General features: G+C 37.7%; 1 protein-coding gene across 1 annotated transcript; it reads left to right on the top strand.

Moving 5' to 3' along the window:
• The first annotated feature begins 904 nt into the window (after positions 1-904).
• On the top strand, positions 905-17,128 carry ZNF790 (zinc finger protein 790). The gene is made up of 5 exons (XM_028090708.2): positions 905-1,230; positions 8,581-8,662; positions 9,627-9,750; positions 10,047-10,142; positions 14,035-17,128. The coding sequence occupies exons 2-5, from the start codon at positions 8,654-8,656 to the stop codon at positions 15,702-15,704; spliced, it is 1,899 nt and encodes a 632-aa protein (XP_027946509.1). The 5' UTR covers positions 905-1,230; positions 8,581-8,653; the 3' UTR covers positions 15,705-17,128.
• Positions 17,129-25,361: the final 8,233 nt, after the last annotated feature.

Here is a 25,361-nt window from a genome sequence, read left to right as displayed (position 1 = left end):
GTCATGGTTTCCAGGTCCTGGGATCGAGCCCCACATCGGGGTCCCTGCTCCGTGGGGAGCCTGCTTCTCCCTCTCCCACTCCCACTGCTTGTGTTCCTTCTCGCTGTGTCTCTCTCCGTCAGATAAGTGAATAAAATCTTTAAAAAATAAATAAATAAAATAAAGTTGCATTTCCTATTGAGCAACATTAAAAAAAAAATATCTCATGCATAGGTCGTTTCTTCTTGAAATACCAACAATGTACTCTTCATTAGTATTGAGTAAAACTGAATGTACACATTCTATGCACTTTTCGTCAGGTATTTCCTATTTTACAATAAAAATATCTTAAAAGAAATTCTTTTTTAAAGGCTGAATTTGAAAGTACTGAAAAAAACTACTCTGTCAGAAAACTTAGACATACTGTCCATCTAAATGATGAGCTCGGAGAAAAGGCAGCAAATTTAAAAAATGGGCAAGTACTAACTTCAAAAAAAATGGCCAAGATATGAATAACATTTACAAAACACTAATGTAAGCTTGAATATTAATTTAAATCAAACTCTTTAAGGGTAATTGGAAGATGAGACTAAGGTAAGTTATTTGAGGATGTGAGAGATACTACACCTCCGTTAAAGAAGGAGCTCCAATGTCTTCGCAGAGAAGGGACCTTCCTGGGGCCGGGACCCTTCATCCTACCCCCAGGTCCATGCTTGGCACTGCCTAACGGGACCTTTCTGTCACACCATATCTGTCAGATGCCCAGACAGCCAACTCAAGCCGCGAAGAATTACACCCTTCCTTTGAGGTAGTTTGGCCTACGGCCCTGAACTACATTTCCCAGAGGCCATCGCGTCCAAGGCTACTTCCGGTAAAGGCCGCATTGGTTCATTTGTCCAGGTTCCCAGACTGGGGCACCCATCTGTGGAGGAGCAGCGTGGAGGCCTTAGTGGAGTCTTGCGTTCTAAACGCGGCCTGGAACTAATGGAACTAATAGAAGCCCTCTGCCACGCATGTGAGCAGTTATGAGGGCAATGGTCTTTGTCGAGGGAAAGGATGGGGGCCGAGGCCAAGGCCTGTGAATTGAGATTGTCGGCTCTGGGCTCTGAAAGGCTGTCCACTCTCTGACTACATTTTCCAATGCCCACCATAGCCGAAGCCGCTTCCTATCCGCGCGCTGACGCTTTCAGGACCGTAGGAAGCATCGCGCCGGAATCCCAGCGGAACATTCTTGTAGGACCGCAGGGTCAGGTAAGAGAGTCTAAGACCCAGAAGCGGAATGACCCCTGAGGGGCCAAGGCCACTGGGGAGGGCAGTGGGCAGTGAGGGACTGATGTTTTCGGAGTCTCAGGCTTTGCCAGCAAGAGGGTGTGGGAGGGAAGGTGGTAGGGAGCTGTGTATGTGTGTGTCCGCTCCCGCGCGATCACGGATGGGATCTGTGGGTGCTTGTGTGAAATTGTAACGGGAGCGGGATGTGGGGGTGATCGCTCAGGAGCTGTAGGGTTGGGGGTGTGTATGTGTGTGTGTTTGCATGCTGTGTGTGTGTTTGCTCCCCTCACGGTGGTGAGGGGAGCTGTACTGATTGTAATGACCATTTAGGTGTGACTGTACATGTATATGATTGTGACTGCACCACTGTGTGCCTGACCGTGTGTGTAAATGTGGTAGCAGCAGCTGTGGAGCCAGAAACAAAGAATATTGCATTTAGTAACAATCATAGTTATTCGTAAATGTGTGGAGAGCAGTTTCTGCGGTGGCCGTTAGTTGGGTTGAGTCGGGTAATGTAGAATGTGGGGAGAGGAATAGGAGACAGTGTAGAGAACATATCCCAAAAAATTTCTCTGTAAATATGAGCAGAGAAATAGAAATAGAGAAATGGGGGAAATAACAACGTTGCAGTATATTGGTGATAATGAGCCACAAGAGAGAGAAAAGTAGAAATACAGGTGAGAATGAGTAAGCAAGGCTCATCTGTGTGGATGCAGTGCAACTGCAAGAATAAAAGAGGGTAGTAGTGTTGCAGAGAATGAGCCATGAGCTCAGGTTTTCAAAAAACAAGGGGAAATATCCTGTATTTGGTAGATGTCAGCAACAGTGAGGTGTGGTGAATTATAAATAATCTCATGGCATGAAATTCCAAGCTAGAGCTTTTTTGGAGGAGGAAGAGAAAAAAGTCTGAAAGTAATAAGAACAAGGAGGATACCTGCACTGCTTCCAGACCCAGTGGCAGGAAGCTGTGGTGGGTAGGAGAGGGAGATATTGAAAAGGCTGCAGAGTCCTCTGGGGAGAGCCAGGTTTCCCTTAGACCCAAAGGTGAAGGGAATATTCAAAAAAGTGGTTGGGGATAGAAGAGGGATTTGTTATTAATGAATTACGAATTCCAGAGGGCATACTAGAAAGTGTCAAGATTTGGGGAGGGATGAGAAAGTGGTACATTCGACTGATTGGGAGTACAGTGTCTGAATAGAGAGATTATCAGGAATCTAAGGCTTCCTATGATGGACATAAACATGGATACAGGGGATATTGATGCTTATTCTGGTTGGATTCAAGACTGTTGGAGAGGAAGTGATGGGATAGAAGGAGGTGGGTTTTTGAGTATCCATCAGAAAGAGAGGAGCCAAGGATAGAAACTTTAAAGGTGGTTGGGTTAGGCAGAATAATGCCCCTGCAAAGATGTCCAGGTCCTAATCCCTGGAACCTGTGAATATTTTGCTTTACAGAACAAAAGGGGCTTTGCAAACAAGATTAAGTTAAGGACCTTGAAATGGAGAAATTATCCTAGATTATCCAATTAGGCCCAATGGATTCTTAAAGTCAGTAAACCCTTTCCCAAGGGTTTAGAGTCAGAGGGAGATAGAATTAAAGAAGAATGGTCAGAGATATGCAAAACTGCTGGCTGAAGGAAGGGAGCCAATGTTGGTGGCCTCTAGACTCTGGAAGACATAAGGAAATAAATAATTCTCCCTTAGAGCCTACAGAAAGGAACACAGCCCTGCTGACACCTTGATCTTAGCCCAATGAGAACCATCTCAGACTTTTACCTAACTGCCTAAGTGTAAGGTAATAAATTTGTATTATTTTAAGCCACTGTGTTTATGCTAATTTGTTGCTCAGTAGTAGAAAACTAATATAGTGGTATAGTGTCTTAGCCTTAGTGTTATGGGAGGGTCTTGAGCCCTGTGACAGGAAGGGAACCCAATCCCTACTGATAAAATTGAGAAATTCAGGTAAGGCACAATAGGCCCCCTCGTTGCTTGTAATTTCCAGTTTTGCTGCATTATGATATATTTTTTTAAATGTTTTATTTATTTATTCATGAGAGTCAGAGAGAGGGAGAGAGAGGCAGAGGCAGAAGGAGAAGCAGGCTCCCCGCCTAGCATGCAGCGTGATGTGGGACTTGATCCCAGGACTCTGGGGTCATGACCTTAGCTGAAGGCAGACGCTTAACCATCTGAGCCACCCAGGCGCCCTGCATCATGATATTTTTTAACGTTGGAATTTAATGAATTTTTCTTTGTGATCTAATACATGGCCAGTCTATAGTGCTTGTTTTCCACTTGATTTGTCTTTGATTGACAAAAATGTATTAAAATACTCTGTGAATGAAGTTTTATCTTCCATAACCTGTAGCTTCTGCTTTATTGAAGTTGCTGCTGTTTGTTGATATATATTCATCATCATCATCATTATTATTATTATTATTTTTAGAGAGAGGGGTAGGGGGAGAGGCAGAGAGAGAATCTTAAGCAGGCTCCATGCCCAGTACAGAGCCTGATGTAGGACTTGATCTCACGACCCTGAGATCATGACCTGAGCCCAAATCAAGAGTTGGATGCTTAACCAACTGAGCCACTCAGGTGAACCTAGATATTCATAATTATTTTTATTGTGAATTGGAGGCTTTGGTATTTTAGCATGCTCAAGATCATAGCCCCTGCTTATTTTTTTAATAAACAAATTGCTTTTCTTTTTTTAATTTATTTTTTAATTTTTTAAGTAGGCTCCACACCCAGCATAGAGCCCAATGGGGGTCTTGAGCTCACAACCCTAAGGTCAAGACCTGAGCTGAGATCAAGAGTTGGATGCTTAACCAACTCTACCACCCAGGCGCCCCTGCTTATTTTTTTGTTTGCTTGCATTTGCCTTGTATATATTTCTCCATAATTTGTAAAATGAACTTTTTATTGAAATTTATCATATATACAGTCAAGTGTATAAATGATAATACAATAAAAAATTTCCTGATATTTTCTCTATTCTCTCTTTAAAGGCAGAAATATGTCCTCTAGTAGTTTAGAAAGCACCCATTTGAGTAATATTCCCTAAGCTCTTGGAGCATAGAACTTTTTATATCCTTTATGTTTGAAGGACAGCTTGGCTGCATGTAAAATCTTCGATTCTGTCATTTATTTTCCCACAAGTATATTGGAGAGACTACTTACTATTTGGGGTTCTGAATTTAGCAGTGGAGAAGTCTAACAACGGAATTTCCTTTTTCTCATAGGTAACTTGATATTTTTATCTTGATTTCCCCAGGGGTTTTAGCTTAATAATTTTATTAGGAAATGTTTTGGTACTGACAATTCTGAATCATTTCTCCCTGCAATATGGTGTCTTTTCATTATGTATATTCATGCTTTATTTCAGGAAATTATTTTTAATGTTAAAAATGTAGTTTTTATCAACATGGATGGGACTGGAGGAGATTATGCTCAGTGAAATAAGTCAAGCAGAGAAAGTCAATTATCATATGGTTTCACTTATTTGTGGAACATAAGGAATAGCGTGGAGGACATTAGGAGATGGAAGGGAAAAATGAGCCGGGGGGGGATTGGAGGGAGAGACGAACCATGAGAGACTATGGACTCTGAGAAACAAACAAGGTTTTAGGGGGGAGGGGGGATTGGTTAGCCCGGTGATGGGTATTAAGGAGGGCACGTCCTGCATGGAGCACTGGGTGTTTTACGAAAACAATGGATCATGGATCACCACATCAAAAACGAATGATGTATTGTATGGTGACTAACATAACATAATAAAATTTTTTTAAAAAATGTAGTTTTTAATATTTGTTCTCTTTCTTGATTTGGATTTTGTCTCTAGGGGTCTGCTTATTTGCAAGTTGGATTATCTCTGACTTTCACTGTTTTCTTCCAATAATTGTCATCTCTTTCTTTGTTTTATTTTGCTCTGCTCACTAATTTCTGTATTCTTTGTCCATGCACTTTCTGTGGTATTTGTCATACCTTGTGCTTGTTTGTTCTTCGTTTCTAAAGTGATTTTGCCTATGTTCTCTTTCACTTTTGAATTCAACTTTCACATGTAGTCTGTTCATCACTTCCTTCCCATTCCTGAAATCATTGTAATATTTGTGCACGTAGTCTTGCCTCAGAGCTGTGATTATATCAGAAATTATTTTTAAAAAATAAATAAATAAAAATAAAAATAAAATTTTTTTTACTCATACTGGAATGTTGGATAATAATTTTAATCTTCTCCAGTGTCTTTTAGGCAGTTTTCTTTATACATAGGGGAATTTTGGCACTCTTTTCAAACATATCTAACAATATCTTGGGACACAATGGTTCTAATTTTGTTATTTTTTTCAAAGGTGATAGATTATCTCAGAATAGCTGTCACTGGTGCTTTCCTGTGAAAAAGTAGTTTTTAGGTTCTTATGCCCAAGAGTTCTCTCTCCTCTGTTACTAGAATAGGAGACATTTTCTTTAAAATATAGTTCCTCTGTGGAGAAAGGGGAACAAACCCTTTTGCACTGTTGGTGAGAATGCGAACTGGTGCAGCCTTTGTGGAAAACAGTATGGAGGTTCCTCAAAAAGTTTAAAATAGAACTATCCTGTGACCCAGCAATTGCAATATTAGGTATTTACCCAAAGGATACAAAAATACAGATTCAAAGGGATACACGCACCCTGATGTTTTTAGCAGCATTATCAACAATAGCCAAACTATGGAGAGAGTCCAAATGTCCATCAACTGATGATTGGATAAAGAAGACGTGGTGTATACACACACACACACACACACACACACACACACACACACACACACAGTGGAATATTACTCAGCCATCATAAAGCATGAAATCTTGCCCTTTGCAACAACATGGATGGAACTAGAGTGTATTTTGCTATGTGAAATAAGTCAGTCAGAGAAAGACAAATACTGTATGATTTCACTCATAGGTGTAATTTAAGAAAGAAAACAGATGAATATATGGGAAGGGGAAATGAAAAAAAGGAGAGTGAAACAAGCTATAAGAGACTCTTAACAATAGAGAACAAACTAAGGGTTGATAGAGGGAGGTGGGGGAGGGATAGGCTAGATGGGTGATGGGTATTAAGGAAGGCACTTGTTATGATACTGGGTGTTGTATGTAAGTGATGAATCACTGAATTCTATTCCAGAAACCAATACTGTACTGTATGTTAACTACCTAAAATTTAAATTAAAAGTAAGTAAATAAAATATGGTTCCTTTGAATAGCCAGGTTTTCTTTGTTGTTCAGAACGTAACCTGTTCAGAAGGCCTCCTACTTCAGTTCTGAGTTCCCCAGTGTCTTCTCTGCTGCAATTAAAGAATATAGCCAGGGGTGCCTGGCTGGCACAATTGGAAGAGCATGTGACTCTTGATCTTGGGGTTGTGAGTTTGAGCCCCACATTGGGTATAGAGTTCACTTTTTAAAAAAATTTAAAAAAAAGAGAGGATACAGCTAAGATCCCAACTTATTTGATGAGGCCGGTATTACCCAGATACCAAAACCAGACAAAGCTTATCTCATAAGAATTTGAGCACAATAATCCTTAACAAAATATTAGCAAACCAAGTCCAGCAATGTATAAAATGAATTATACAGCATGACCAAGCGGAATATATCCCAGGAATGCAAGGTTGTCTGAACATCCAAAAATCAATTGATGTGATACATCATATCAATAGAATAAAAACCAAAAATCACATAGTCATTTTCATAGATACAGAAAAAGCATTTGACAAAAGCCAATACCTTTTCATTTAAAAAAATACTCTATAAACTAGGAATGAAAGGGAATTTCTTTAACTTGGTATAGGGCACCTACAGAAATCCTATGGCTAACATATTTGATAGTGAATCTCTGAATGTCTTCCCCCTAAGATCAGGAATAAGACAAGAATGACTGCTTTTGCCACTTCTGTTCAGTATTGTACTAGAGATTTTACACAGCAGTTAGGCAAGAAAGAAGAAATAAAAAACATCTAGGAAAAGGAGTTAAACCATCTCTATCTACACATGACATGATTTTTTTTAATATAGAAAATCCTAAGGAATCCACACACACAAAAAGACTATTAGAACTAATAAAGGAGTTTAGAGAGGTTTTAAGAGGACACCTGGGTGGCTCAGTCAGTCAGGCCCAGGGTCCTGGGATTGAGTCCCACCTGCAACAGGCTCCTTGCTCAGTGGGGAGCCTGCTTCTCTCTCTGCCTGCCACTCCCCTTGCTTGTGTGTGCTCTCTCTCACTCTCTCTCTCTCTGACAAATAAATGAAATCTTAAAAAAAAAAAAGTTTTAGGGCATAAGATGAATAGATAAAAATCAAGTGTAGGGGGCCGCCTGGGTGGCTCAGTCGGTTAAGCGACTGCCTTCGGCTCAGGTCATGATCCCAGGGTCCTGGGATCGAGCCCCACATCGGGCTCCCTGCTCAGCGGGAAGCCTGCTTCTCCCTCTCCCGCTCCCCCTGCTTGTGTTCCCTCTCTCGCTGTGTCTCTCTTCTCTGTCAAATAAATAAAATCTTAACAAAAAAAAAAATCAACTGTAGGGGCACCTGGGTAACTCAGTTAAGCGTCCAACTCTTGATTTGGGCTCAGGTCATAACCTCAGGGTTGTGAGACCAAGCCCCGCATCAGGCTCGGCCCTGGGCATGGAGCCTGCTGAAGATTCGCTCTCTGCCTCTCCCTCTGCCCCTCCCCCCCAATCAAATGTATATTTATACATTTGCAATGAAGAATCCAAAAATGACATATAGAAAACAATTCCATTCACAATAGCATCAAAAAGCATAAAATATTTAGGAATAAATTTAATAAGTGAAGTGTAAAACTTGTACTCTGAAAACCAAAAACAAGTATTCGAACATAAAAACTTGTACACAAAGGTTCATAGCAGCATATTTATAACAGTCAAAAGGTAGAAACAACCCAAATGTCCATTAATGGATAAATGGGTAAACAAAAATGTGGTCTAGTCATACAATGGAATATTATTCAGCCATAGAAAGGAATGAAATACTGATACATGCTACAACTTGGATGAACCTCGAAAGCATTATGCTAAATGAGATAGACTAGTCACAGTAAGTTCACATATTGTATGATTCCATTCATAGGAAAGTCCAGAATAGGGAAATCTATAGAGACAGAAAGTGAATTAGTGGTTACTTAGGACTGGGAAAAAGGGAGGGAGAATGAGTCACTTGGGTTTTGGTTTGGGCCAGGATTTCTGTAGACTCCCTCTGATCTTTCTTCAGGGAAGAAAATGGAATTCTTAGTCCCTTTGAAAGCTCTGAGGTAAACCTGACCTCTCCTGATTCCTTCCTTCTAGCTCTGCTTTCTCAGGACTCTGCTTCACCAGGAGAGGAGTCTAGAAGACTGATTGATTCTTGGAATTTTAAGTCATGGCCCATGTGAGTTGGAATTGCCTCTCTCCAAAATTATAATCATTTTTATCACATCATATGAATACTTTTTTATCCTTAAGCTGCTTACTTGAGTCACTATTCATTGTGGTAAGTGATAGCTGTGAAACAGTCCACCGCCTTCCTAGGTGTCCCTCTTCTTTCCAACATGGCATTCAGCACCTCCCATGTCCTAATACTTTGGCAGAGTACTGAAGGAGGAGAAATATTTTTCCTTAGAGGAAATAGTAGAGACTTTCTTTTCAAATCTGTGGCTTAACAAGGTGGAACTGAGTGGGTCAAAGGGATACTCTACATGAAAGCTTTTATTTACTCTGTAGAATGGGGTGTTTCGGTTAGTAAAGGTGAGAGTTGGTGTTGGTTGGTTTTCCGTTTTATTAGTTGGCAAAATTCAGAGAGATCTGGGATTTTGCCAGGAAATCAGTGAGAGATTAATATTATTAACAAGATATGTGTTGATTGTCAGCTACTTATCTGAGAGCCCAGAGATTTTATACACTCCCACAGAAAATGGTATTCAGTTAGGAAATGTGTCTTCTAAGAATCCTTTCAACTTCAGCTAACAGAAAATTCAACTAAAAGTAGCCTAAGGGGGAAAAAAGTGTTTGTCACATAATAAATCTGGAGTTAGTCCTGTAAGCCTGGCATGGCATCCCAGTGGTATCAACAAAGAACTCTTAATTCTGGGCTGCCATCCTATTGTCTGGTGTTTGTCACTGGAAGGTCATAAGGATGTTGTGACTGAACAACAGAAGATTTTAAGAGCATATAGGCACTCAGCTTCAGTCACACTAATTTCCATGTCATTTCCCCCTATACTACAGGCAGCCAACTTCATTTTTTTGCTCAGTGAGTATACTACTTCCTACAGTACGCACTTTCATTTCTTCCCACTTCTAGCTAAAAGATTTTTTAATTTCACTGTTGATGCTTGGATTGTTTGTTTCAGCAGTTGATGATGTTCAGGGATGTGGCTATAGACTTCTCTCAGGAGGAGTGGGAATGCCTAGGCTTGGAACAGAGACATTTGTACAGAGATGTGATGTTGGAGAACTACAGCAACATGATCTCACTGGGTAAGATTCAGAATCTAACCCCAGAAATTTCTGATTTCTACATTGTGAATTTTTGAATTGTCTTTTAAGTATCTAGGGGAATTCCTGACTTCTTTCTAGGAAAATGGTTTATGCTTTATAAATTTAGTAATAGTCATCATCAGTGGGAACCTCCATCTTCTCCATCCTTTAGAAATACTTCATGCCTTTTTCTTGCTCTTCCTATAATTGTCTCTCTTCCTCCATAACCGAGGGACTAGTTGCAAATTTTGAAATCTTTACCACATGGTCATTTCCTGTTTCTTATCTCTGATCAGGACTTTGCATTTATCAGCCAGATGTGTTCTCTTTACTGGAGAAGGGGAAAGAGCCCTGGATGGTTTTACAGGATGAGACAAGAGGACCTTGCCCAGGTGAGTGAGGGCTGAGCCAGCACAGGACGCCATCACTGTAGATAAGAGCCCAGATGTTTAGTGAGGCAGCGGCATCTCTGAAATATTGGCCTCGAATCTCTTCCTCAAGGGATAAAGACCTTGGATAAAGATCTGAGACCTAGAGTCAAAAGTAACCTTTTCACCATGAATTTCCAAATGACCCTTCTCTTCATCTCTAAATACCACTCTAATTCAGTACTCTTCAAATTCTTTCCCTCATGTTATCAAAAGGTAAGTGTCATTCTTTTTCTCCAGTAGTCAATTTATCAATGCTTTGACTCAATTTCTTTCTATCTCTCTTTTTTTCATTTAGATATTTGTAAATGTCTTCATTTAGATATTTGTAAATTTCTCCCTAAAAAAACTTTTGACCACATTTTTATTTTGCCTACTTTATCTTGAATTTTTCTTATTTTGCCTAAATTTCTCCTTGCTTCTGCATTTCCTGCACATTTATTGATTTTCCAGTTTCATTTTGGGATAAGAAGAGTTAACAAAGAGTATATAACCTATTAAGAAACTTGTATTCTTTTCTGTGACTGGAACATGTCCATAAATTTTGGCAAAATAGGTTCTACATTAAGAGACGGCCTGATAGGCTGCTTAGTTGAAAATCAGGATAATAGGTGAAAATGGCTTCTGGCTACAGTGAATAGTAAGCGGTAGAAGAGAGTTTAAGGCTAATGGAGGACAACAGGGGCGCCTGGGTGGCTCAGTCATTAAGCGTCTCTCTTCGGCTCAGGTCATGATCCCAGGGTCCTGAGATCGAGCCTCGCATGGGGCTCCCTGCTCCGCAGGAAGCCTGCTTCTCCCTCTCCCACTCCCCCTGCTTGGGTTCCCTCTCTCGCTGTGTCTCTCTCTGTCAAATAAATAAAATCTTAAAAAAAAAAAAAAGGCTAATGGAGGACAACAAAGAGACTGCAATGTCATAAAAGACAAGTCCAGGCTGTCAAGAGGAAACAAGGTGCATATTTGGCAAGTTGAGGCTAATTGATGAATTTTCTATTATGGGCAGAACTCAGATTGAAGCAACATACTCTTGGAGCTTCTTCTCCCCCCTTTTTTTTGTCTCTCTGTCAAATAAATAAATAAAATCTTAAAAAAAAAAAGAAATATCAAGGAAAGAAAATAAATTTTATTTCCTTATTGGAATTATGGTTTTGAACGCCAGAGGTTATATTTGTGTTCTAAAATTGTTCTTTTACTCAACTATCGATAGCTAAAACAACTTAAATGAATCTCCAGGATGTTGTGCTGAATGAAAAATGCCAAAGGTCACATGCTAAATGAATCCAATTATAGAACATTTTGGAAATCACTAAATAATAAAGATTGAAAATATATTAGTGGTTGCCAGGGATTAGGGATGGGCAGGAGAGTGGTAGTCATAGTTACGGCTATAAAGAGGTAGCACAAGAGGTAGAATCTATGTAATAATGGTTTAGGTCTGTATCTTGATTGTGGTTGGTGGTTACAGTAATCCACATATGTGATAAATGACATAACTGTATATATTCATTGTGCCAATGTCAGTTACATGATTTGGATACTGTGCTTTAATTATGTAAGATGTGTTCATCGGGCAAAACTGGGTAAAGGGTACTCTTTGCAACTTACTGTGAATCTATAATTACAGTTGACCCTTGAACAACTTGAAGGGTTTAGGGATGCCAACGTTTGCACAGTCTTCATGTAGAGGCACCTGGGTGGCTCAGTTGGTTAAGTGTCTGACTAGGTTTTGGCTCAGGACATGATCTCAGGGCCATGAGATCAAGCACCACTTCACGCTCGGTGCTCAGCTGGGAGTCTGCTTAAGATTCTCTCCCTCTCCCTCTGCCCCTCCCCCACTTGCTTGAGCTCTCTCTCTCTCTGTAAAATAAATAAATCCTTTAAAAAATTAATGTATAAATTTTAACTTCCCAAAAACTTAACTACTAGTAAGCTTACTGTTGACTAGAAACCTTACTAATAACATAAATTAACATATACTTTATATGTTATATGTGTTATATAATGGATTCTTAAAGTAAGCTAGAGAAAAGAAAATGTTATTAAGAAAATCATAAAGGGGCGCCTGGGTGGCTCAGTCGTTAAACGTCTGCCTTCAGCTTAGGTCATGATCCCGGGGTCCTGGGATTGAGCCCCGCATTGGGATCCCTACTCTGTGGGAAGCCAGCTTCTCTCTCTCCCACTCCCCCTGCTTGTGTTCCCTCTCTCGCTGTCTCTCTCTGTCAAATAAATAAATAAAATCTTTAAAAAAAAAGAAAATAATAAAGAAACCATAAATTTACAATACTGGAAAAAAATCCATGTGTAAGTGGACCTGTGCGGTTTAAACCTGTGTTGTTCAAGGGTCAACTGTATTTCAGAATAAAAGTTTTTATGACATAGTATGTTTTCCCAATCCTCTCGATAAATCTCTTAAAAAAGCATATTAATATCTCTAATGTCATACAGAAAAATAAGCGCTCAGTCAAGCTCAGTAATTTTCTCATAACCTAAAGATGGTGTTAGTAAACAGAACTGAGCCTGAAACTGTGGTCTGTCCTTTTTCTGCTACAATACACTATTACTTACACATGTAACTGAACTGCCTTTCAACTTACTCTGTCACCGCTAGAGTACTTGCTCCGTTCCCAGCTCTACTCCCAAGAAAAATTTATAACATAACCACATGCCAATTTCATCAAATCTGGCACATATCAAAAATGAGTCACAGAATGGTCCTACTTATTCCTAGCTCATGCCAGACTCTTTGCCCTTGGCAACTTCTCAAACTATTTTCCTTTTTGAACTATCACCCATAATTATGTCCTTTAACCTAAGTGGAACATACCTGTGTTACTGAGTTCCTACTGTCTATTAACTCTAGACTAGATTACTCCCAATATTAGACTGATACTCTATTTCCCAACATTACTGTTTTTAAGCTCAGAATTATATAAGACGTTCACCATAGTATCTTCTATAGTACTTGAAAATTTGTAGATACTTTCTGTAATATTTTCAGTGGCCTTGCATAGAAGGGAAAGGAAGAAGAGACCTAGGGAAGGGCTTGAAAGCATAAAGCAGAATGGATGAGCAATACTATAAACTCAAGAATAAAGAAAACAAAAGCACCTTGGTTGGAGTCATGTGACAAAAAGATGGCTTGGCTATGCACCATGGAGGAAATGAGCAGGGTGAAGTCTTTGCAAAGGCAAATTGAAAAATGATTAAGTAGGTATGCTTACATTTCTGCATACTTGTCTTTGAGTTAGTTTAGATATCCTTTTGTTTCTTCCTGTCTGTGCAGAAAGTAATATGGAAGCAGTTTATGTACTCATGTCAGTAAAGATGGAAGCAACTAGACAGTGAGGTGTGTTACATTATTATCATATGATTAAATGATCCCAATTGTGCTTCCGGTACTTGGTTTTTGTAAGATCCTTTACTCCACCCTAAATTCCCCCAATTTCTTCCTTTTTTTTTGTCTTGTAATGTATTTTTTACAGAATTATTTTTTTGATGCTTAACATATGCTAAGAGTTGATTTACCATACTGAGTGAAACAGTCTTATCTTTACATTGGCATTCCATGACTGGGTGGTACCTGAATAATCTTTTTTTTTTTTTTAATTGAACTGCTCAGATGATTTGACTAAAACAAAGCTTTTATATATCTAATCACTCACCTCAACTTTTATTAGTTCTCTTTAATTTCTGTTTATTTTTTGCCCCTTTTTCATATTGCCCAGAATTTGAGAATTTCTTAAGTCATTCACTTCTTGTGTGCCTTACATATTTTAGGATTTGCTTTTTATATCTACATTGGACATTTTGTTTCTTTTTGAACAGTAAAACAGTATGAATTTATCTTCTTATCTTTCAGACATGCAATCCAGATGTCAGAGCAAGAAGTTATCACAAAAAAATGTCACTTTTGAGAGAGAATTGACTCAACTGGAAATTTGTAAAAAACACAGCCTTGAATATTTGTGTTTTAGGGGTGATTGGGAAAGCAAAGATCAGTTTGAAACACAACAGGAAAATCAGGAGGAATGTTTTAAGCAGGTTATACTCGCCAGTGAAAAAATGTCCACTTCTAAACATCACACAGCTTTTAATGTACATCACAAACAGAATACAGGAAAGAAACTGAAAGAATTTAAAGAATGTGGGAAAGCCTTTCCTTCTGGCTCCGAGTGTACTCAACATCAAGTGATTCACACTAGGGAGAAATTTTGTGAAGATAAGGAATATGAGAAGACCTTTCTTTCTGATTCAGAACTTACTCAATATCAGACAGTTCACACTGCTAAGAAAACTTACGAATGTAAAGAATGTGGGAAGGTGTTTAGTTTGCGTTCAAGTCTTACTGGTCATAGGAGGATTCATACTGGTGAAAAACCTTTTAAATGTAAGGAATGTGGGAAGGCCTTTAGATTTCATTCACAACTTAGTGTCCATAAGCGTATTCATACTGGTGAGAAGTCTTACGAATGTAAGGAATGTGGGAAGGCCTTTAGTTGTGGCTCAGATCTTACACGACATCAGAGAATTCATACTGGTGAAAAACCCTATGAATGTAATGAATGTAGGAAGGCCTTTAGTCAGCGATCACATCTTACTAAACATCAGAGAATTCACACTGGTGAAAAACCTTATGAATGTAAGGAGTGTGGAAAAGCTTTTACTCGTGGCTCACACCTAACTCAACATCAGAGGACTCACACTACTGAGAAATCTCATGAATGTAAGGAATGTGGAAAAGCCTTTATTCGTGGTTCAAATCTTGCTCAACATCAGAATGTTCATGTTGGTAGGAAACCCTATGAATGTGAGAAATGCGGAAAAGCCTATATCTGGAGTTCACACCTTGCTCGACATCAACGAATTCATACTGGTAGGAAACCTTATGAATGTAAGCAATGTGGGAAGACATTTATTTGGGCCTCATATCTTGTTCAACATGAGAAAATTCATAATGAGAGGAAAGTCCATGAATGTAAGGAATGTAGAAAGACCTTTCTTCATGGCTCAGAGTTTAATCGACATCAAAAAATTCATACTGGTGAAAGAAACTATGAATGTAAGGAATGTGGAAAGACCTTTTTTCGTGGTTCAGAACTTAATCGACATCAGAAAATCCATACTGGAAAGAGACCATATGAATGTGAAGAATGTGGAAAAGCCTTTCTCTGGGGTTCACAACTTACTCGACATCAGAGAATACATACTGGTGAGGAACCTTATGTATGTAAAGAATGTGGGAAATCTTTTATCTGGGGTTCACAACTTACACGACATAAGAAAATTCATACTGATACAGATTCCTGTGAATATAAGGAAAGTAGCCAGATCTTTGGTCACCATCCATATTTTACTGAACAGAAAATTCACAATGGTAAGAATCTCTATCAATGGAAAGACTATGGGAACACCTTTAGTCAGGACTCAGACTTTGCTCAACACCAGGGTATTTACACTTTTGAGAAATCCTATGAATATAAAAATTTTGAGACATTTTCTCCAAACTCTCACTTTATTTCACTCTCATAAAATCTTATGATACAAAAATATAGGAAAGTCTTTATTCATGCCTCATTAATTGATGTCTGTTAATTCCTTCTTTTGAGAAACCCCACAAGTGTAAGTAATATTGGAAGACTCTGTCAGAGCACATAACACACTCAACAGCAGAGAATTCATAATGCAATCTGTATTAATAGAGGAAAGCATTTACTGAATAATTTTCCATTTGGAATACCAGAGTAAAACCCTATGAATAAGATGACACTGTGACTCTCTTTTGAATCATTCTTAAAGCATTCTCCACATCATTGATATTATTCTGCATAGAATTTAAATCTAACTTGTGTAGGGCAACCTTCCATCACTTTTTAAATCTTCTTACACTTCCACAAAATTACACTAAAAGTGAATTTCTGTTATGTAATTAATCTTGGAAAGCCTTGAGCTATGTCATAAAACTTATTTGGTATGCCTTAGTTCCAACATATCTTATCTGTATTTTTTGGAAAGTAACTCAAATCTGTGTCTGTTTCCTTATTTGATTATAAGGGCTAAATGAGCTTGACGACTTAAATGATGTCATGACCATCATTAATATTAGTATTAGACCATTTCTATGAGATAAAGACCTTGACAATATAATAAATATAGACAAATATGCCATCTGTATATAGTATCTTACTGAACAGTAGGATAATTCTGAAGAAAAACCAGTAAAACAGAATGAAGGGAAGAAAGCTTTGAATCAGTATTCATTTGCTGCACCAAAAAAATCCATACTATAAAGAAAGCCTTATGGTTTTAAGGAAAATGGGGTAGTTGAGTGCTCGGCAATGTTTTTTGTTTTGTTTTTAAAGGCATTTGGAAGTGATTTGTCTCTAACAAATTTCTAAAGCCAAATGTCCTGTCCATTTTATCACAATTAAAATTTAGAAATTAGAAAATGGCCAAATGAATCCTGACCTCTTGGAAATTTATTACTACATATATAAATAATTATCAAAGTAATAAGCAAATCAAAAAAGTTACAGGCTATTTAGTTGTGAATGATAATGAAACTCTTATATATCAAATCCTATGAACATGACCATGGCAGTTCTCAATGGAAATTACTCTGTGTAGGTAACTAAAACAATTGAGGGCAGTTTACCTCTTGTCACCATTGTATCTCTAGCACTTAGGAAAGTGCCTGTTATGTTGTGGAGTCTAAATATTTGTCAAATTAAATAATGATTACTGAACTAAACAAGCTAATGCCCCAATGGGTGTTTGAATTAATGGAAAGTTTTAATGAAAATAAAGCAAAAATCATGGAATAAAGAACAGTACAAAAGGTTTTTTTTTTATTTTAAGTCAAAATGTTTCTTTGAAGAAAACTAGTATTACTAGACTTTGGCAATGCCTTCACATTATAAGAAAGAATTCTGATACATGTTTTAGAGGATATTTTTAATGGTCATATAAATAGATATAAGCCTTATTAGATCCAACTTTTAAATAGAGTATGGTTTGTTTTCTAGGAAAACATTTTAAATGATTAAATTTCAAGAGTAACTGAAAGGGGCCAAAAAAACTTAACAATTGGAAAAAATAATCTTTAAAAATCATGTAGGAGCAGGTAATCGTACAGGCTACCCCCTGAAGGAACAGAAAATCCTATGGAAAAATTGCGAGCAGATACTAAAAGACTAACATAATTCTGATTAATAAAATGAGATGTTGAGTAGCCCTTGAACAACAAATTCCGGAATAATTTCACTCATGAACATACATAGAAAAAACTAACACAGTAGTCAAATGAGATTTACCCAGAATGTTTAAACTCTGATCTGGACGGGTGATAATTCTGTAGTTTACACATAACTGCAAGATACCAACGATGACGTACCTTATCAGTTCAGTATTTAATTTATTCTAAGAGTATTTTCTTGGTACCTTTTAGTATTATGTAAGTTAAAGAATGTTGAGCTTATACACATGTATTTAGCACAGTTATAATTCGGTTCTTTAACAGTAGCTAAACAGGATTAGGGAATAAGAGTTCCCTCCCAAATTATTGTCTTCTGTGGAATTTCTCAACTCACATGGGAAAAATGAATTTTTTTTGTTATGTTCTTTGTTGTAATAAACCAGCCATTTTCATTCATGCTGACTATTTTTTTTAAGGTGATGAATTCACTGAGAAAAATAACTTTCTGGACATCCATATACAGATAAATATGGGGCATTCCTTTTCCCTTTTGCCTTGGCTTCTGTGTTGAGTTTAGTATCAGTGTGCATGTCAGGTACTCCTTCCTCCCTCATCGTTAATTCCTGGATCTCCTTGAATGCCTAACGTACATGTTTCTTGAACCCCTTTCCATTGGTATGTTTGTGAATTTTGATAATGTCTTCTCTAGTCTACCTTAGAGATGACAGAACATTCCTTAGTTTTTCCCTAACCACCTTTCTTGGCAGGAACCATTCTGCTAGAATCATTTTGAGAAGGATTTTTTTTTCAAGATTTTATTTGAGAGAAAGAGAGAGAGCACACGAGAGGGGGGAGGGTCAGAGGGAGAAGCAGGCTCCCTGCTGAGCAGGGAGCCCGATGTGGGACTCGATCCCAGAACTCCAGGATCATGACCTGAGCCGAAGGCAGTTGCTTAACCAACTGAGCCACCCAGGCGCCCTTGAGAAAGAATTTTTAATTACTGTTAGCACAGTTGGATAAAATTTATGGGAAAGAAAATTAGATTCATCCCTGGCAGTGTAAGATTAACTCCCAGCAAATCAAGATATCTAAATGTAAAAAAATAAAAAGAAAGAAACTTTACAAGTACTACATGGGTAAATTCCTTTATAGCCCCGGAATGGAGATATCAATAAGTATGACTCAAAAATCCAGGAGAAATAAAGAAGAAAAAAATAATTTTATAGGACTAAATGTTAAAGGAGAATGACAGAATGGAGATATTTGCAACTATATCACAGACTAATATCCTTAAAGAGTCTAAAAATTGAGATGAGAATGCAAGTTACACACACTGAGATACCACTTCATCCCAATCAAATGGGCAAAAATCAAAAAGTGTATTAATAAACTCCATTGGCAAGACTGGAAAAACAAGAACTCTTAAATTGCTGATGAAAATGCAAAATAATACAGTTCATATAGGAGGGAATCAGGTAACAGCCATGTGTAGTCTCATGCATTTACCATAAGACCAGCACCCTTCTATCCCAAAGATACAAAATGTGGTATACACAAAGGAATTTTTTAAAAACACTATTTGTAGGGCGTCTGGTTGGCTCGGTTGGGTGACTGCCTTCGGCTCGGGTTGTGATCCTGGAGTCCCGGGATAGAGGCCTGCATCGGGCTCCCTGCTCAGCAGGGAGTCTGCTTCTCCCTCTGACCTTCCCCTCTCTCATGCTCTCTCCATCTCATTCTCTCTCTCAAATAAATAAATAAAATCTTTAAAAAAAAATCTCTCTCTTTAAAAAAATAAAATAAAAACACTATTTGTAAATGCAGCAAACTGGAAATAACAGAGATGCCCAGTAATAGACTGGCTGAATTAATTATATGAATGTACAGTGGAATATTGTGTACCTGTATTCTCCTAGCGAGTGACCTTCAGGATATGTTAAATGAAAGGTAGGCCAGTTCAGAATGATATGTATATTATGCTAATGTTTGTGAAAGAAGAGAGGAATACAATATATGCCTATACTTTCAACAAGAAATCTCAAGATGAAACAACAGGAGAGGGCAAGGATGAAAGATAGTTATTTTCAGTTATACTTTGATTTCTATTTTGACTTTGGATCCATGTAGATACTTTACATATCATCTTTTATTTTAAAAATTAAGTCAGGGGCAGTTGGCTCAGTTGGGTTAAGTGTCTGACTTGATTTCGGCTCAGGTCATGATTTCAGGGTTGTGAGATCAAACCCCATGTCAGGCTCCATGCTCAGTGGGGAGTCTGCTTGAGATTCTCTCTCTCTCTCTGCCCCTCCCCCCATTCACATACTCTCTAAAATAAATCTTTTTTAAAAAATTAAGTCAAAGGAAAATAGCAAACATATATCAAAAGCAACGAATTTGACTCTACATCATGTTATAACATGACAACATAAAGAATAAGTTCAAGTGGTATTAAAATATTTTGACTTACTGGGGTGCCTGGGTGGCTCAGTTGGTTAAGGGTCCAACTCTTGATTTCAGCTAAGGTCATGATCTCAGGGTTGTGTGATCAAGCCCCATGTTGGGCTCTGCACTCAGCACAGAGTCTGCTTATCCCTCTCCCTCTGCTCCTCCCCGGCTCATGCTCGTGTTCTCTCTCTCTCTCAAATAAATAAATAAAATCTTTTTAAAAAATATTTTGACTATTAAGAGAATATCTCAAGAATATTCTGTATCTCAAGGACAAAGAGAAATAGAAATCTAAACTGCCTTTACTAGTATTGTTAATGGTAATATTGGTATTAAGTGGGGACACCTGGGTGGCTCAGTTGGTTAAGCATCTGCCTTCAGCTCAGGTCATGATCCCAGTGCCCTGGGATCGAGTCCCGCATCAGGCTCCTTGCTCAGCAGGGAGCCTGCGTCTCCCTCTGCCTGCAGCTCCCCCTGCTTGTACCCTTGCTCACTCTCTCTCTCGCCCATTCTCTCTCTCTAACAAATAAATAAAAACTTAAAAAAATATATTGGTATTAAGTGAGTCCAAAATTAATTATGTAACAATTTCATGAGGAATTAAATTTTTTCAAAAGAAAATCATAAAGAAGTAAAATACAATATAGTCTTTCATTTGAATTGAAAGTATGTATTTCCTACCTCTGTCCACCAAAGGATTTAAAAGCATTCATGACATAGAAGCAGTGAGCTCCCCAAGTATCCAGACGGTAGTTTTCAAATTCTTTTCTATAAAAAAAGAAGCAAGGGCTCCTTGAAGAAATGACGTAAGACAGGTCAAGGGTAGGAAATATATATATGATTATCATAAAACATCTTACTGGGGCACCTGGGTGGCTCAGTCTTTAAGCATCTGCCTTCAGCTCAGGTCATGATCCCAGGGTCCTGGGATCGAGTCCCACATCGGGCTCCCTGCTCAGCGGGAAGCCTGCTTCTCCCTCTCCCACTCCCCCTGCTTGTGTTCCTGCTCTCACTGTCTGTCTCTGTCAAATAAATAAATAAAATCTTTAAAACAAAAAACAAAAAAACCATCTTACTGTGCCTAAAAGCAATAAAGCTATCAAAGATCATAGGATCACCAACCAAAAGGAACTGACCAAAAATAGAATAATTTAAGCATCAAAAACTATTGCAGAGGGTTGAAACCATGATTGTAGGTAAAACTTACTAAATTCAAAATGAAAAAAAATGATAGAGTCCTTTATGGAGTTTGCCAGAGTACTAGCTCATTCTGAAATTTCAATAAGTAAAGGAACAGAACCAAGTATTTATCATGATTTTTCTGTACAAGCTGTAATCAAATACTGAGAGGAGATTTTATTATAAAAGAATTAGCTAATATATTCAGAAAGAATGACAGACTTAGATTTAGCAACAATCCATAATAAATAGGTGATTGGGAATTTCAAAAGGTAACAATCAGGTTGGTGACACCTGAACTAGTTGGCCAGTCTTAGCAACATTAAATTGGAACAATATAGTATTAATACGCCTCCTAATATGATGCCATAGGAAGTAGAAAGTACTACTTAAGATCTATTTCCCATCATTGAACCTTAATTACTTTAGCCACTTGATCTAATCACCAGTTGACAGGAAATAAAATGAATTTTTTTTTAAGATTTTATTTATTTGAGACAGAGAGAATGAGAGAGAGAGCGAGAGAGAGCACATGAGAGGGGGGAGGGTCAGAGGGAGAAGCAGACTCCCTGCCGAGCAGGGAGCCCGATGTGGGACTCGATCCAGGGACTCCAGGATCATGACCTGAGCCAAAGGCAGTCGCCCAACCAACTGAGCCACCCAGGCGCCCCAGAAATAAAATGAATTTAGAAAACCTCTAAGTGGTATAGTGAAGATCACAATTGGCCAAATCAGAAAGTGGAAAATTCTACAGGACAAATAACCAAGTTGATTAGTTACAAAGGTAGCAATGCAGAGCCCTGGGGAATAAATACCTCTTCAATGAATTGTTCTAGAACAACTGAGTATCCATATAAGAATGATTTGCATTCTTGCATGAAATAATACATAAAAAATGTGTTCCAGATGGATTGATGACTTTACAACAAAAGACAGAATAATATTTTTAGAACACAGCTAAGAGTATTTCATAATCTCAGGGTACAGTATATTTTCTAGAGAAAGTATTTTAAATTTAACTAAAAAGGAAAAGTGTCATCTATTTGCATTAACTTCATTAATTCTGTTAATCAATAGTCAACTTTAAAAGAGTGAACAGTTGATTGCTTCTGGCCAAGATGGAGAAATTGGCCAAATAACTAAAAAAATGAGCAAAATAGGTGAAACCATGGTTTTCAAAACATTGAACATCTTGAAATGTCCAATTCCAATGAAGGACAGTGATCCCTGAGATAAGAAATGAGGTGAGCCCTATGATTGCCCAGCTTATGAATGGGAGGGTAATCAGGCAGAGCCCAGTTGTTTCCTACTGTTGAGATGGGATGATGAGGCCAATGTGGTCTGAGTTTACAGAACAGAACACCAAAGATGTCCAGAGATCAGCAGAGGATTTCCCTTAAGTTCTGCTAAATACTCACTGATACATTCATGTGAGGAAACTACCTGAAGCTATGGGGAAATCACCACCTGAAAGAATTGGAGGGAAAAATCCTGAGAGCTCACAGAGGTCCAGGTATAATTCCTGCTCCCAACAGCCAAAGTGGACAACCTTAATTCACATAGTAGAGTACTCAGAGGGTTTTACCTTAGCTGGGGAAAATTTGCCACAGACTAACCACTACTCTGATCCCACATAACAAAGCTTAAAAGCAAACTCCAAAAAAAAATCAAACTTTCCAAATAACAGTATTCCAAACAAAGACCAAGAATATTTTTAGGAATACAAAAATACGCAGCACCTAATGGCAAAGTTTATGTCTGGCATCCAGTAAAGAAGTATCGGGCATCTAACATCCATTAATGAGAAGACATCAGCCAAGAAAAAGAGAAGGGGATTTCCTCAACCAATAAAGAGTATCTGAAAAATCTACAACTAACATCATACTTAATGGTGAAATACCTAAGAACAGGAGCAAGAAAAAGATGTGTTGTCTCAACACTTCCACTAAGTATTGTACTGGAGGCTCTAGCCAGGGCAATAAAGGGGGGGAAAGGATGGAGGTGGTATCCAGATTGGAAAGGAAGACCTAAAACTATCTTTATTAACAAATGAATGTCTATGGCACCTACAAATAAGCTACTAGTACTACTAAGTGAGTTCAGTGAGGTTGCAGGATAAAGATCAATATACACAAATCAAATTATCTTTGTGCTAGCAATGAATAATTTGAAACTTGAATTTTAAAAGTGCCACTTATAACACCACAACGAGCAAGAAACACTGAGTGATAAATCTAGAAAAAGAAGTGCAAAGAATTATACCATAAAAACTAAAAAGCACTGCTGAGAGAACTTAAAGAAGACTTAAATAAACAGAGATAAACCATGTTTAGCGTTTGGAATAGTCAATATTGTTATGATGTCAATTCTTTCCAAATTGACCTGTAGATTTGATAAAGTACCAAACAGAATATCAAGAAGCTTTTTTTCTTTTTTGTGGACACTGATTCTAAAACATACGTAGACATGCAAAGGACCTAGAAGAGACAAAACAACCTTGAAAAAGAACAAAGTTGAAAGACATGGACTACCCAAGTCGAAGAGTTATTATAAAGCGAAAGTAATCAAGACTGTGTGTTATTGCCATCAAGATAGACAAATAGCTGAATGCAGTCCAGAAATAGACACATACATATATGGACAACTGATTTGTGACAAAGATGAAAGGCAGTTTAATGGGTTAAAGATAGTCTTTTCAACAAATAGTGCTTGGATGAATTAGCTATGCATATGCAAAAATAACTTTGATTTATATGTCACAGCATATAAAAAGTAAGTAAAAATATATCATAGGCCTAAATGTAAAGCCTAAAACCACAAAACTTCCAGAATTTAGGATTAGGGAGAACTTTTTTTTTTTTTTTTTTGGTGTTCTACTCAAAGTGTGATCCTTAAAGAACAAGTTGATAATAATTCATGAAAATTGAAAACTCTTCACAGACACCATTAAAATGAAAAGATTAACCACCAACTGGGGGAAATATTTTCCAATCATATCTGATAAAGGATTTCAATATAAAAATGTTTTAACTCAATAATAAATACCCCAATTTTAAAATGAGCAAAAGACTGAACAGATATATAACTAAAGAACATATGCAGATGTCAAATAAGCATATGAAAAGATATTCAACATCATTAGTTATTATAGAAAGGCAAATTAAAGCAAAATAAGCTAATAGTATACAACTATTAGTATAGTTAGCATTTAAAAAGCTGACTATCCCACATCTTGGCAAGGATGAGGAGGAGCTGAATTTCATACCCTGCTAGTGGGAATTTAAATGGTAAAACGGCTTTGGAAAACACTTTGGCAGGTTTATTTTTTTAAGTTACATGCATTAAAAAAAAAAATTACAGGGGTGCCTGGGTGGTGCAGTTGGTTAAGCATCCTATTCTTGGTTTCAGCTCGGGTCATGACCTCAGGGTCATGGGATCAAGCGTAGTGTCAGGCTCTGTACTCAGCACAGAGTCTACTTGAGATTCTCCTTCTCCCTCTGCCCCTCCTGCTGGTGCTCTCTCTCTCTCTAAAATAAATAAATCTTAAAAAAAAAAGTTACACACATAAGTTGGAAAAAGAGTCTCAAACCTAATACTCAAAATGTCAAAAAAATAAAAGTTTTAATGCTTATTAAACAAAGAACCAGGAAAATCAAAATTTGAATCAGAAAAGACAGTCAATACATGCCAAGACCAAGATGACATAGATGTTGTAATTATCTTATAGTAGGTTTAAAACAGCCATAATAAACAATGCAACAAGCAATGGAAAACGCTTTTAAATCAAATGAGAGAGAAAAAAAATCAAATGAGAGTGAGAATATCAGGAAAGAAATAAAAGAGATGAGGGAGAACCAAATATAAACATTAAAACTGAAAATATAACTGATTTTTTTAAATCACTGGATGAACACAAGAGCAGGATGGAGATGACAGAGGAAAATAGTTGACTTGAAGATAGAGCAACAGAAATTATCCATTCTGAATAAACAGAGAAAAATAAACCAGGAAAAAAATTAATGGAAGTTTTTGGACCTTAGTGACAACAAAAGTCTAACATGCGTATCAGTCCCAGGAGAGAAGAAAAAGCAGAGCTGAAAATATATTTGAAGAAAGTGTCTGAAAACTCAAATGTGGCAAAAGATATAAACCTAGGTTCAAGAAGATGTGTAAATATAGGATAAATCTAACAAAATCCATATCTAGACACATCATATTCAAATTTCTGAAAACTAAAGACAAAAAAAATCTTGTAAGCATCCAGACACAAAAGAAACCTATATAACAAGGCTTTTCAACTTTGGCATTAGTAACATTTTGTGTCAAATAATTCGTTAGTGCGGGGTGGGGGGGGCTTTGTTGTGTCTTCTAGG

The sequence above is a fragment of the Eumetopias jubatus genome, unplaced genomic scaffold, assembly GCF_037043125.1.
Source record: "Eumetopias jubatus isolate StellerSeaLion01/CBP00866 unplaced genomic scaffold, mEumJub1_p1.0 scaffold_10, whole genome shotgun sequence".
NCBI lineage: Eukaryota > Metazoa > Chordata > Mammalia > Carnivora > Otariidae > Eumetopias > Eumetopias jubatus.
The sequence above is the reverse complement of the archived record's forward strand: the minus strand, read 5'-3'. Positions and strand labels throughout refer to the sequence as shown.